General features: G+C 38.6%; 1 protein-coding gene across 2 annotated transcripts; it reads left to right on the top strand.

The window, feature by feature from the left end:
- Nucleotides 1–1,061: 1,061 nt before the first annotated feature.
- On the top strand, nt 1,062–10,437 carry tmem183a (transmembrane protein 183A). 2 transcript variants are annotated; one of them, XM_058632343.1, is made up of 8 exons: nt 1,062–1,271; nt 3,681–3,770; nt 3,864–4,034; nt 5,033–5,183; nt 5,287–5,467; nt 5,795–5,875; nt 6,005–6,157; nt 7,463–10,437. In XM_058632343.1, exons 1-8 carry the CDS (start codon nt 1,208–1,210, stop codon nt 7,646–7,648), a joined length of 1,077 nt encoding a protein of 358 aa, XP_058488326.1. In that variant the 5' UTR covers nt 1,062–1,207; the 3' UTR covers nt 7,649–10,437. The 2 variants fall into 2 exon arrangements, with proteins under 2 accessions (XP_058488326.1, XP_058488325.1); XM_058632342.1 differs by having other exon boundaries at nt 1,063–1,271; nt 6,002–6,157.
- Nucleotides 10,438–11,259: the final 822 nt, after the last annotated feature.

The following is an 11,259-nucleotide window of genomic DNA, read 5'->3' as shown; positions in this document are numbered from 1 at the left end:
GGCCACACACACAGATAGAGACAAACAACCATTCACTCTCACACTCACTCCTATGGTCAATTTGGAGTGTCCAATTTACCTATCCCCACATTGCATGTTTTTGGACTGTGGGAGGAAGCTGGAGAACCCGGAGAGAACCCACGCACACACGGGGAGAACATGCAAACTCCGTGCAGAAAGGCCCTTGTTCCAACCGGGGCTCGAACCCGGGTCTTCTCGCTGCAAGGCGAGAGTGCTAACCACTACACCACCGTGTGGCCCTAGGGGTATATGTGGCCAAGATAAATTAAAAAGAGTGTTTGCATATCATGTGCATTATATTTAAAATAAAGAAATAAAAATCCCAAATCGTATAATCAGCTCAGACTCTGCTCCGGTGGCTCTGAAGGAAGGTGGAACGTGCAGGGCCCATCCTGACCTGATTCTGGAGATTCTGCTTGTTTAGGACTGAGAAGTCAGGCTGTCATGTTTGTTTTGTATGGGTTCCTGGCCACTGTGGAATGGAGGGGAATGAAATCCCAGACCATCTGGCAAAGAAATTGTCATCAAGAGACATAATAGATATGAGATATGAGTGGGAAAGAGAAGGTTTTAGTGTCTGTAAGGAAAAACTGGAACATCAGTGGCAGGAAGAGTGGACGGATAAGCAGAAGGGCAGGCATTATTTCTCTTTGCAGAAAAAGTAAGATATGGATTATCAAATATTGGCAAAGGGATTATGTTGTCCTGAGCACACTGAGACTGGGGCACTGCAGTCTTACAGGCTGTTTATAGGCGAATGTGAATGTGGTTTGTGGAAACGTCATTTTCTTCATGTATCAGATATACAACAGTTGTTCAAAGACCTTTCAGATCTGGGATTTTGTGTTTTAGCTCCTTTTAAGTAATTTTTTGATCAGATGAAAACATTTACTCTGTTGGGAGAGCAGTTTTAAAAGGTTTACGTTCTACTGGACTTTCTATGAGAACATATAGTAATGGTTACCTTGTGCCTGCGGAGGGCAGCATTGCGCTATTTTGCGCACAGGCTGCTGAAACCCTATTAGAAGAAGAAGACGACCGTCACGTCATTCCATGATGGCTGAAGATCCCGGCGGAACATTTTTCTATTTCTCTCTCATTTTTCTTTCTTTCTCTCTACCTCAGTTCGCCATAGAGACATGGCAGGACTCACAGCCCTAAGCGTTCGCAGATCACTGGTGTCGACATGCCCAAGAAAGGGAACCGAAAACGGCTGAAGTTTAAGGCTGGGGACGTTTGTTCGGAATCAGGTGTGTTACGATTACGTTAGCCACCATGCTAGCTAGCACGCCCACTGTGCGATAACAGTTTACAACCTCGTTTTGCGGCGTTTTATGGGCGTCTTCTTACTTAATCTTACTACGGTCAACTAGTGTATGTTATGTTGTGCTCGAGAGAGCCTTGCTGTGCTGCTTTAGAATAGAATCACATAACAGATATCCTTATTACTCAGGTGAAACTTGTACATGTAAACTCAAGCAAGTCTAGTTTGCCAGATCTCGCGAGAGAAACAAGCAACCGGGCTTATAAAAACAAACCCAAAACAAGCGACTTATCTCTCAGCAGACTTGGCAACTATGGCTGCTTGTATCTATATATGCAATTTGTTTTGCATTCGTCATTATTCACACTGGAGCTTGACGATATGGTCGAATTTTTTTTTTTTATCATGGTAAGGATTCATAGAACAGTCAGTATCGATATTTGTTGTGATAAATATTGTGTAGTTAATATTGACTATAAAACATCAGCCATTAAACAGAGAAAGGTTTCACACATCTGTGGGAAAACATCCAAGATAATTACATATGTACACATGTTGTAGCCCAAAGATGTTGTCACTATATAGTAGAGTGGCAACGGACGATCATTTTCATAATCAATTAATTTGTTTATTATTTTCTCAATTAATCTCGGTCAAGATTGTCTGGTCCATAAAATGTCAGAAAATGTTGATTGCTTTTTTTCCAACCCTCAAAAATGATGTTCTCAAATGTATTGTTTTGATTAAACAAATATAAAACAAAATAGTTGACTTTTCAGAATCAGAATCACCTTTATTGTCATTATACAGTGTACAACGAGATTCAAGGACAGCTCTAGTAGTGCAAGTGAAGAGATAAGACTAGAAGAAGAAACAACAAAACAGTGCACCAACACCTTCGACAAAATTAGAAGGATATGTAGTAAAAAAAAAAAGTATTCAAAGTATTTACAGTGGGAGCCAGTAAAGGAAATATGCAGTATATGATACAGTACATTGTTCATTGTACAGCAGAGTGGATGTATGTGGGGTGTGTATATTGCACGGATAAGAAGTGTAAGAATATTGCACTAACAGATTGGAAGAGTTACTTAGTGTTAAGCACTCTTATTGCACTTGGATAAAAGGTGTTTGCAAACCTAGAGGTGCGGGCCTGGAAATTAGATTAAATTAGTTATTGATTAATAATTGGTTAATTGAAACATAGTTACAGCCCTAATATATGTAAACCTTTGTTGCAGTTAAAGAAATTCAGATAGAAGATGGTTTTATTTATACAGCACCACACCAAATAGCAGCAGTTAGTCATTTGAAAATGCATAAATAGGCAAAACAGTTATATTAATAGTCACAAAAGTCAGTTGTAAAAACAGTGAAATGAGCAACATTTTTAAAATCTAGAGCTGCAACTAACGATTTTTTTTTATTATTATATTATTTTATATCAGAAAGCCTTAAAAAAATGTTGATCGGTGTTCAAACCTGGAAATGATGATGTTTTCAAATGTCTTGTTTTGTCCACAAACCAAAATGATTAACTTTTAATGATTTCTTTGTTATCCAGAGCAAAGAAATGAAGAAAATACTCACTTTTAAGAAGCTTAAACAATTGGAAATCTTGTTTTAATCATGAGAAAAGCTTTGAACCGATTAATCGATTATCAAAATAGTTAGTAACCGATTAATATTCGAGTCATTGTTTCATTGTTTCAAATCCCACGCATTTAACAGACAAACATAAATTTGATTATTTATTTAAAGAAAACTGAAACAGGTGCAATATAAATTAAGATGACAATTAAATTATTTAATATTACATACCCAGTAATAGTAGTAAAACATCCAATTTGTTCAAAGGCTGACTAAAGAACAGTTAAAGCACAGGCACTACAGACTTCTTGGACCTGACAATCCTGTATGTTGGTAAACTGAACCCACAGTCAAATGAAAGCATGATGAAACCCTTTGGCTCAAATCCAGTGAAATATACCGTGACTTAGCCTTATCAAGGTCAGATATGGTGGTTTCTAACATTATAGAGCTGTGACAGGACAGTCTCAGTCATGCCTGTGATTTTACAGCACGATCTTGTTATACTTTTGGGAGGGTTGTGTCAGGGAGGGCATCCAGCGTAAAATCTTTGCTATAAACAAGTATGCGGGCAGAAGAAAAAGGAGGAAGCCGAAAAAAGTAAAACATGAAAAATTGCGTAATACTCGGCAACCTGCCTTTGTTTGTTTGTTTGTTTGTTTGTTTGTTTGTTTGTTTTCAAGAGACTCTAACCAACAAATAGCGAGTAATGATTATTCTGGAGGACCGTAATGGGGCAGCCCTTGTTGATATACTTTTAAAGGAAATAGTACATTGATTATGAAATGGGATGTTTTTTTTCTAGTGACTGTTGCTGATTATGCCGATGCCGACCCAGCCATTGTGAAGTCAGGGAGGGTGAAAAAGGCTGTCGCGAATGCAGTTGTCAAAGAAGGTAAACTTGGGATTTAGTTGCACTTTATCCTGTTTGTAAAAGGGGACTGATGTGTTTTAACCTATGATTGTGTTTTGCTTTTTTATTTTCTAGTGAAATTACTCTGTGGTCTGGAAGCATCCCAAGGCGTTGTAGAGGAAGTCCTCTCCTCTGTAGTGAGTGTCGAAACAGAAGCTTTGGACAGCAGTGATGACCTGGACCCTGAAGAAGATGGGGAAAATGAAAATAAAGTGGCTCACAAGAAGAAAAACAAAAGAAGAAAGGGTATGATTTGCAGAGTACATTAACTGACAAATGCAAGACATGTTAGGACAACCAGGGCTGCACAATAAATCATAAATCTATTGGCATTGCGATATCAATGTGCACAATATAAAAATCACATGACCACTTGAAAAGCGATAAATGTTTCCCCCCACATTCAGTCAAGAGTAGCACAATCCCACTGCTTTCACATTCATTTGGAGCAATGATTGTTTTATTTCAGGTCAGTGCGTGTTTTAGTGGTTTTCTCCATCATTTCGCCCCTTATATTTTTACACTTCATAACAAAAACAAACTATTTTACTTTACAACAACTTGTCATAGAACTAGTGTTGTAGTCAAGACCACCTAAACGAGACGGGGTGACAGCCGTTAACGGTGACAAAAATTTCAAATGATAAATGAGTCAAGTTATTGGTTGTACCTGAAGCAATACGATTTACGCAAAGTCACAGTAATGATATTTACAAGTTAATCCAAAAATGCACAGGCAATTTATTGATATCCCCACAGTTGTGGTCTTGACCGGTCTTGCAATAAAATCCAGAGTCTGCTTTGTCCGAGACCGAGACAAGACCGAGTAAAAATGCAGTCGATTCACGAGACCTTCAAAAAGTTCAAAAAGACCGATCTCGAGTACTACAACACTACATAGAACATAAGGTCTTATCCTCAGATACTTTCATTACTATTGTTGGCCATAAGAGGGAGATATTGAATCATCGTTTGTGCACTTTTTTTTGGTTTCTATCACAGCATCTTTCAATTCAAAACTAAACCTTTTCTGTGTTTATATTCAAACATATCAGAAAGATGCAGCCTGTAATTTCCCTCCTCACTGTCGGTTTGTGGTTTTTCCTCTGAACTCTCTTTTGCACCATTCATGGCATGTCGGTATTTAAATGCAATAAATGTGTTACTTGTTCATGGATGGATGTTCAAATGTAGCAAACAAACTCACTCCTGGTTATGGTGATGTTTGTATGTTGTCTTCACAGAGAGCAGTGATGGTGAGGAGTATCCAGTAGATATTTGGTTAGTGCTCTCCTCCTATATTCGGCCAGAGGACGTGTGCAGGTTTGCATTAATCTGCAGAAATGCCTGGACAGTCACTTGCACTGCAGCGTTTTGGACCAGGCTTTATAGAAGGTGAGATGGTTTCATCAATGTAAACTTCATTTTATTTTATTTTTTTAAGTAAAGAGTGAATGAAATTGACTCATCATTAATATATTATCTCTCTTCCAAAAAGACACTATAGTATTGATGTGGATCTGCCGTTTCGTATCCAGCCAGACTCCGTTCACATGATGCACTGCCTACGGGCACGTGTCATTCGCTCCCTTTTCCATTTGTATGAACCGTTCAGCTTGCGTGTCTCCAAAATCCCCGCTCTGCCAGAATCGACACCCACAACCGTGCTCAACTCTAAGGTAAAATGAACAGATGTCACTGATACAGATGAAGCTAAATATGTGTTTTTATTCCATTTCCACTCCCTTGTGTTTCACATGTCATGAGGTTTGCCCTGTTTTTCTAGTTTTAATTCTGCACAGCAGTGGCATTGTTTATATAGTTTTTTGTGTCATATGTTTCATGTAAATTACAAAATACACTTCAAACTAAAAACATGACAAATTAGAATAAGTTTATCATAAGAAAGTATTAAGTTTAACACACAAAAATATATATAAATATAATATATTTTTCAATCTTTATATCAGATTGTATTTATTTGTGTTTTGTTTTTCCCGCTGCAGTGTTTACTCTTCTGGGTCCAAAGGCTGTCAGGGGCTCGTTCAGAGGCATTATGGGAGTTCAACTTCAAGTTTATGAAGCAGGTAATCTAACCTAAAACGTTATTACAAACAATTTATTTGTATATTATCGTCATAGCAATTTGCTAATAGCCTACTCTGTCTTCTGTTGTCATATTTATGACTTGTATATTGTTTGCTCCATCACAGCAGAGCCACAGTAAAAATGGCTGTGTGCAGTCGTTGTGCTCGCCCAGACAATACAAAGATGTCCACACAAACCCGGACTCTGACTGCTATGTGCTCCAAGTCACCACACTCAACTTCATCTTCATCCCCGTGGTCATGGGCATGACACTGACCCTGGTTAGTGCTGCGGATTCTCTAGAAAATAATTATTCAAGATTCATTATATTAAGTAAAAAGTAATTGTGTAGTGTCTAAATGAGAACCAGGGGGTTTATATACAGTCAACTCTGCTCTCAGTCATCCTAAACATCACAGCTGAGGAATAATAAACATAATAAACTTATTATTATTAAGTCTGGGATTTATAAAAAAAACAAACTTGACAGGAAACATTGGGTCCTTCACGGAAACTCTGACTGATGCGTACGCGCATAGACAGTTGAGATGTGAGACTGCGGCGCCAACAGCAGAGCAGAAGGATAAAAGACCAGAAAGAAATTATATCATTGTGTAAAATAAATTGAATTATTACTAGTTACTCAATTATTACTACTTATTAAAACAAGATTCTGTTGGCTCAGATGGACAAGATGTATTTTTAAATTATTAAATAAACAAATACCTGCGTACACCTACATACTCACACACAAATATAAAAAAATTAATACAAGTTATTGCAAAATAAAATGTTCAATAAATTCTTTAATTTTAAATACTTTTGTGGTATTAGATGCATTCTCGGGGATAATGAGGATACAGGAAGATAGATTGCATTTTGACGTTAATTTAATTCATTAGATAACATGCTATTCTAATCAAATTTACTATCATTAATGTCACCATTGTGCCAAACAATCTGTCATTCATCATCAGTTTAATTGCCACAAACTCTATGTTTCGTATAGACGCCGACTTACCTAAGCACAGTTTTATAATTGAGGCCCCAGGTCAACTCAGACCACAAGTGCAGGCAAATGTCTGTAGCTAAATAACATAAAGATCATAATAGAGGCACGTACATTTGCCTTTTATTGCTCTGTCTCGATAGACTGTGTTTTTTACTGGCACACAACATGCAAACACATGTTTTAATCAGATCTGGTGCCACAGTTTAATATGTGGACAGACAAGCAAATAAAAAAAAAACTGCTTTAATCAACTTCTTTTACTAAAACTAGAGAGCAAAGTTGAGTATATTAACCACATTCTTATTTTGCTAAGTGTGATACATATAATATTTCTTCCAGTTTCCTGTCTTTAAATTTCATGGGAGATCGGCCTGATTGGTTGATTCGTGGGATTAAACCCTAGCGCAAAGAGCCGTTACTTTCAAACTAAAACATCCACAATTTCTTCACCTACTTGCAGTTAAAGTTATGCCGAGTAAATGTATATTTATGTTGTCTCTGTTGATGATCTTCAATTTTTAAGCACAGATTATTATCTCATCCACACTGGTCTACCGTTGTCTTTTATTTATAGTTCACAATCAACGTGAGCACAGACATGCGGCACCATCGCGTCCGCCTGCTCTTCCAGGATTCTCCGCTCCAGCGGGGGAAGAAGAGGTGGGATCAGGGCGGCACACAGGTGGTGTTGGATCCCGTGCACAGTGTGAGGCTCATGGACTGGTGGCATCCACAGTACCCCATTGTGTTTTCCATGTAGACCTTTTCTCGGTCCCCGCTGCAGAAAACGTTCACTCCAAGGACTCCTGCTCTTAACGTCATCCCTCTCATCCCAACAAAGAAGAAGGCCAATGGAAGATTCTGCAAAACCTCTGATGTTCAATGACTGGGGTTGCAAATTTCTGGGAATTTTCAAAATGGGAAACTTTCCATAATGGAAATTTATGGGAATAAACTAGAAATTGTCTAAAGTGAAGTTTGGGAACTTAAATATACTTGGTAAATAATATATTGTAGCATAAACTTGGCTAAAATAGTCAAAGTGGATGCAAAAACATTTGAATGTCAATGTTGTTCCTCAAACCCCTACATGCACTGTTTACATTTGTATATGACACAATTTCTTTAAATTCCCCAAATTTCCAGGTAATTTTCATTATTTCCGTTGGAAAGTTTCCAATCTGGGAACATTTCCAAAATTCCTGAACTGGAGTTCCCATGAAAAGTCTCTGGAAATTTACTTTGCAACCCTATCAATGATTGAAGCCTGTAGTTCACACTACATCATTTTCATCTTGATAATCTGGTTTTATGGCGCTTTTCCATTATACAGTTCTAACAAAACTCGGCTCTACTCGGTTTGCTATCAGGCCACATATGCCATCACCTCATAGTACCACCTCAATGTGGTACCTGGTACTTTTTTTAAAACCTGCTCTGGCGAGGTTCCAAGCAAGCTGTGCCGATACTATGCGTGAGGTCGTCAGAATGCCGGCCATGGATTGGTCAGAATGCTGTCACAGGAAGAGGCATGAGCACGATGTCCGACACAGGAATCAAGCTGAACTGTAGATCAATTAAAACGACTTAAAAATCCTCGAAGCGTGTTAATCTACAACATTTAGCAAAAGAAATATATCAATGTTAATTTATTTATTTAGCGACCGCACTACCGAAAGCCGGCGATCGCAAGCAGTGAGCCCTGCCGCGGTATTCACTAACTGGTCGTGCAGAAAGTACTGAACAAATCTTTTTAATTTACTGATTCATAAAATAACTGCTGTACTAGTCACTAGATGTTCTGTGTCAAAGCAGTTAAATGCAGCTGTGCAGTGATGACTCCGCCCACGTTAAGGAGGTACTGTATTGTAATGGAAAACCAACCAAACTGTAGAGTCGAGCCGAGGCGATACTATGTAGTGGAAATGCGCCAGAAGATAAGCGAGCGCTGTTTTAGTGGCAGCATTTAAAACTACGCAAAATTAGCTCTGTTTTTACTTATCATCCCCCTGTGTCACTTGTCGCATGAATTTTTTGCAATGACATGGACAAGATATTGGTTTCAGCTCCTCTTGGTGAAATAATTGTTGAGTGTGTAAACCCCCCTCCCCCACAGTCACAAGTCACATGTAGTGTGAACTTACAGCAACTGCAAAGACTTGATCACAAGACTGCATGTCATGAAGCGTGGGATGCATCGCAGTCCTGTGACTGAAAGCTGTGCAGTGTGAACCTGGCTTTTGGTTTAAATCTCATTACTTATGTCCAACATCTTGCACTCGCTGTGGTCCATCTATCCATGGTCTACAGCCCCCCCCCTTCCCCTCTCCTCGCCATGTGCATTTGTTTTGTTTTGTTTCTCTGCTTCTTTTTTGCCGGCTCCTCCAACCTCTAACACTATCACTGCCTTGATCTTATTAGCCTGGCTAGGATTGGAGTGTGTGTAGGGCCGTAAAGCAGTGTGTGTGACTTTGCGAGACCTCCTGATTCTGAGGACTCCGGGTCGGTAGCCCTGATCTTGCTAGGCTGGTTTCTGCCAACATGCGGGAAGGGGGAGTGGAGACAGCCCCCAATCTCCCCGCTACAAGCCATTTATCACAGTAGCTTTAGTAATCGCAATAAACACACATCATGTTAACATGCCAATCTGAAACTCTGATCCATTACAGCCCATTTGTCATATGAGCAGTCGATCTGATCGTGACTTCCTGGATTTGTTTTCTGATCCACATTAATGTGATGCGTTTCCGTCTCGTTTCTGCTGTAGTTCCATTCCAAAAAAAGAATAATGAACGGACACAAAAATCAAATGTGGTAGAGGAGGGAAAATGAGATGGATAGCAGATGAGGGGATAAATAGACACAGCGAGTGTTTGTTTACTAAGGAAGTGGAAGTGGAAGTCCATTCCAACTGAACACTTGAATCATGTGTACACACACCACAATCACATCGTTTACTTTTGTGTACATGTAAACGATAGAATTGTAAATTCCAATCTGAGCCAATGAGCTTTTTTGGAATTAAGAAATTTTGCACACGTAAACGTAGCTAATGACTACAAAGCTGTTCAATTTGGGTTTAAATTGCATGACCATTCACCGCCCTCATCACCACAGTACCTGTCATTCCTCTCTGGTCTGAATACAAATCTGCTAATGTCCACACGGACACATTGCCCTGACCTAAACCCATAGCAGGGAGGTTTCAGCATTTAGCATCTACTGGTAGCATTAAAGTTGTGGAGTCCACCATTTTGTCAAGGCAGACAACAGACACGTGTCTGAGAGTTTTAAAAATTGATGATCGACAGGGTGGAATTATTTCACTGCACCTAGAGGCTTGTTTTGTGTTCACTCAAACGTTGCTCTGAAATAACTTGAGTTTTACATTGACTTGAAATGTGACAGTGTTGCACCAACATCATTTTATTTCTCTTTTTAAATATGTACCTTTCTTGAGTGCTCTGGTCTTATCATGTGAGACATCATCCTCTGATAAACATAGTTACTGCACCGATGCAGAAAATAAAACTGCCCATGTTAAATGCCTCTGGCTTCCTGTCATGACATAAAGATGCCCACTGTGTTTGCTTCTCATGACATAAAGATGCCCACTGTGTTTGCTTCCCTCTTGTGGTAATACTGGGTAATACTCTGTCCAATGTACAGTATACCAGGGTTGCAAACCTCTGGGAATTTTCAATTTTTCCATGGGAATTAAAGGGAATAAAATGAAAATTGAAATTGGAGGTTGGGAACTTAAAGGTAATTAGTAAATATTATATTGTAGCATAGTCTTGGCTAAAACAACCAGATTTGATGTGATTTGAATATTGATGCTATGTTTCAATCACAGGAACATAGCACACTACTTGCTGCAGGGCTATTGAAGCTACACCCCCTACATGCCTGAATGAATTGAGCAATTGATAAAAGTTTTACTTGAATTAATCTGCGTCATGTTTTGTAATTGTATCAGTCTGCATGCGTGCCTGCTCATGACAAAACTAAATGTTTATATTTGTAGATGACAAGATTTCTTTAAATGATTCTAAATTTATAATAATAATAATAGATTTTATTTGTATCCAGTTAATTTTCATTAATTCCCCACATTCCTGAACTAAAGTTCCCATGGGAAGTTTCCACTCCTTTGTATCCCTATACAGTACACTTGTTTCTTCTGTCCACATTTTTATTTTATTCTTGTCTTTAAATTAATCACCAAGGAAGTAACTAGCAAAACACTACATATAAATGGATGTACATATCCACAAAATTTGAGATATGCATAGATATCTATACACTGAAATATTGATTATTCAAAGTTAAGCATACGTATGGGGTGCACTCCAATCCTAAAATCAGTTT

Source organism: Solea solea, chromosome 6, assembly GCF_958295425.1.
Source record: "Solea solea chromosome 6, fSolSol10.1, whole genome shotgun sequence".
NCBI lineage: Eukaryota > Metazoa > Chordata > Actinopteri > Pleuronectiformes > Soleidae > Solea > Solea solea.
The sequence above is the reverse complement of the archived record's forward strand: the minus strand, read 5'-3'. Positions and strand labels throughout refer to the sequence as shown.

Coding starts and splice junctions, on each gene's coding strand:
- tmem183a (XM_058632342.1), top strand. CDS start 1,208: ATGCCCAAGAAAGGGAACCGAAAACGGCTGAAGTTTAAGGCTGGGGAC. Junction 5,876..6,001: donor ACTTCAAGTTTATGAAGCAG/GTAATCTAACCT, acceptor GCTCCATCACAG/CAGAGCCACAGTAAAAATGG. Junction 6,158..7,462: donor TGGGCATGACACTGACCCTG/GTTAGTGCTGCG, acceptor TTTTATTTATAG/TTCACAATCAACGTGAGCAC.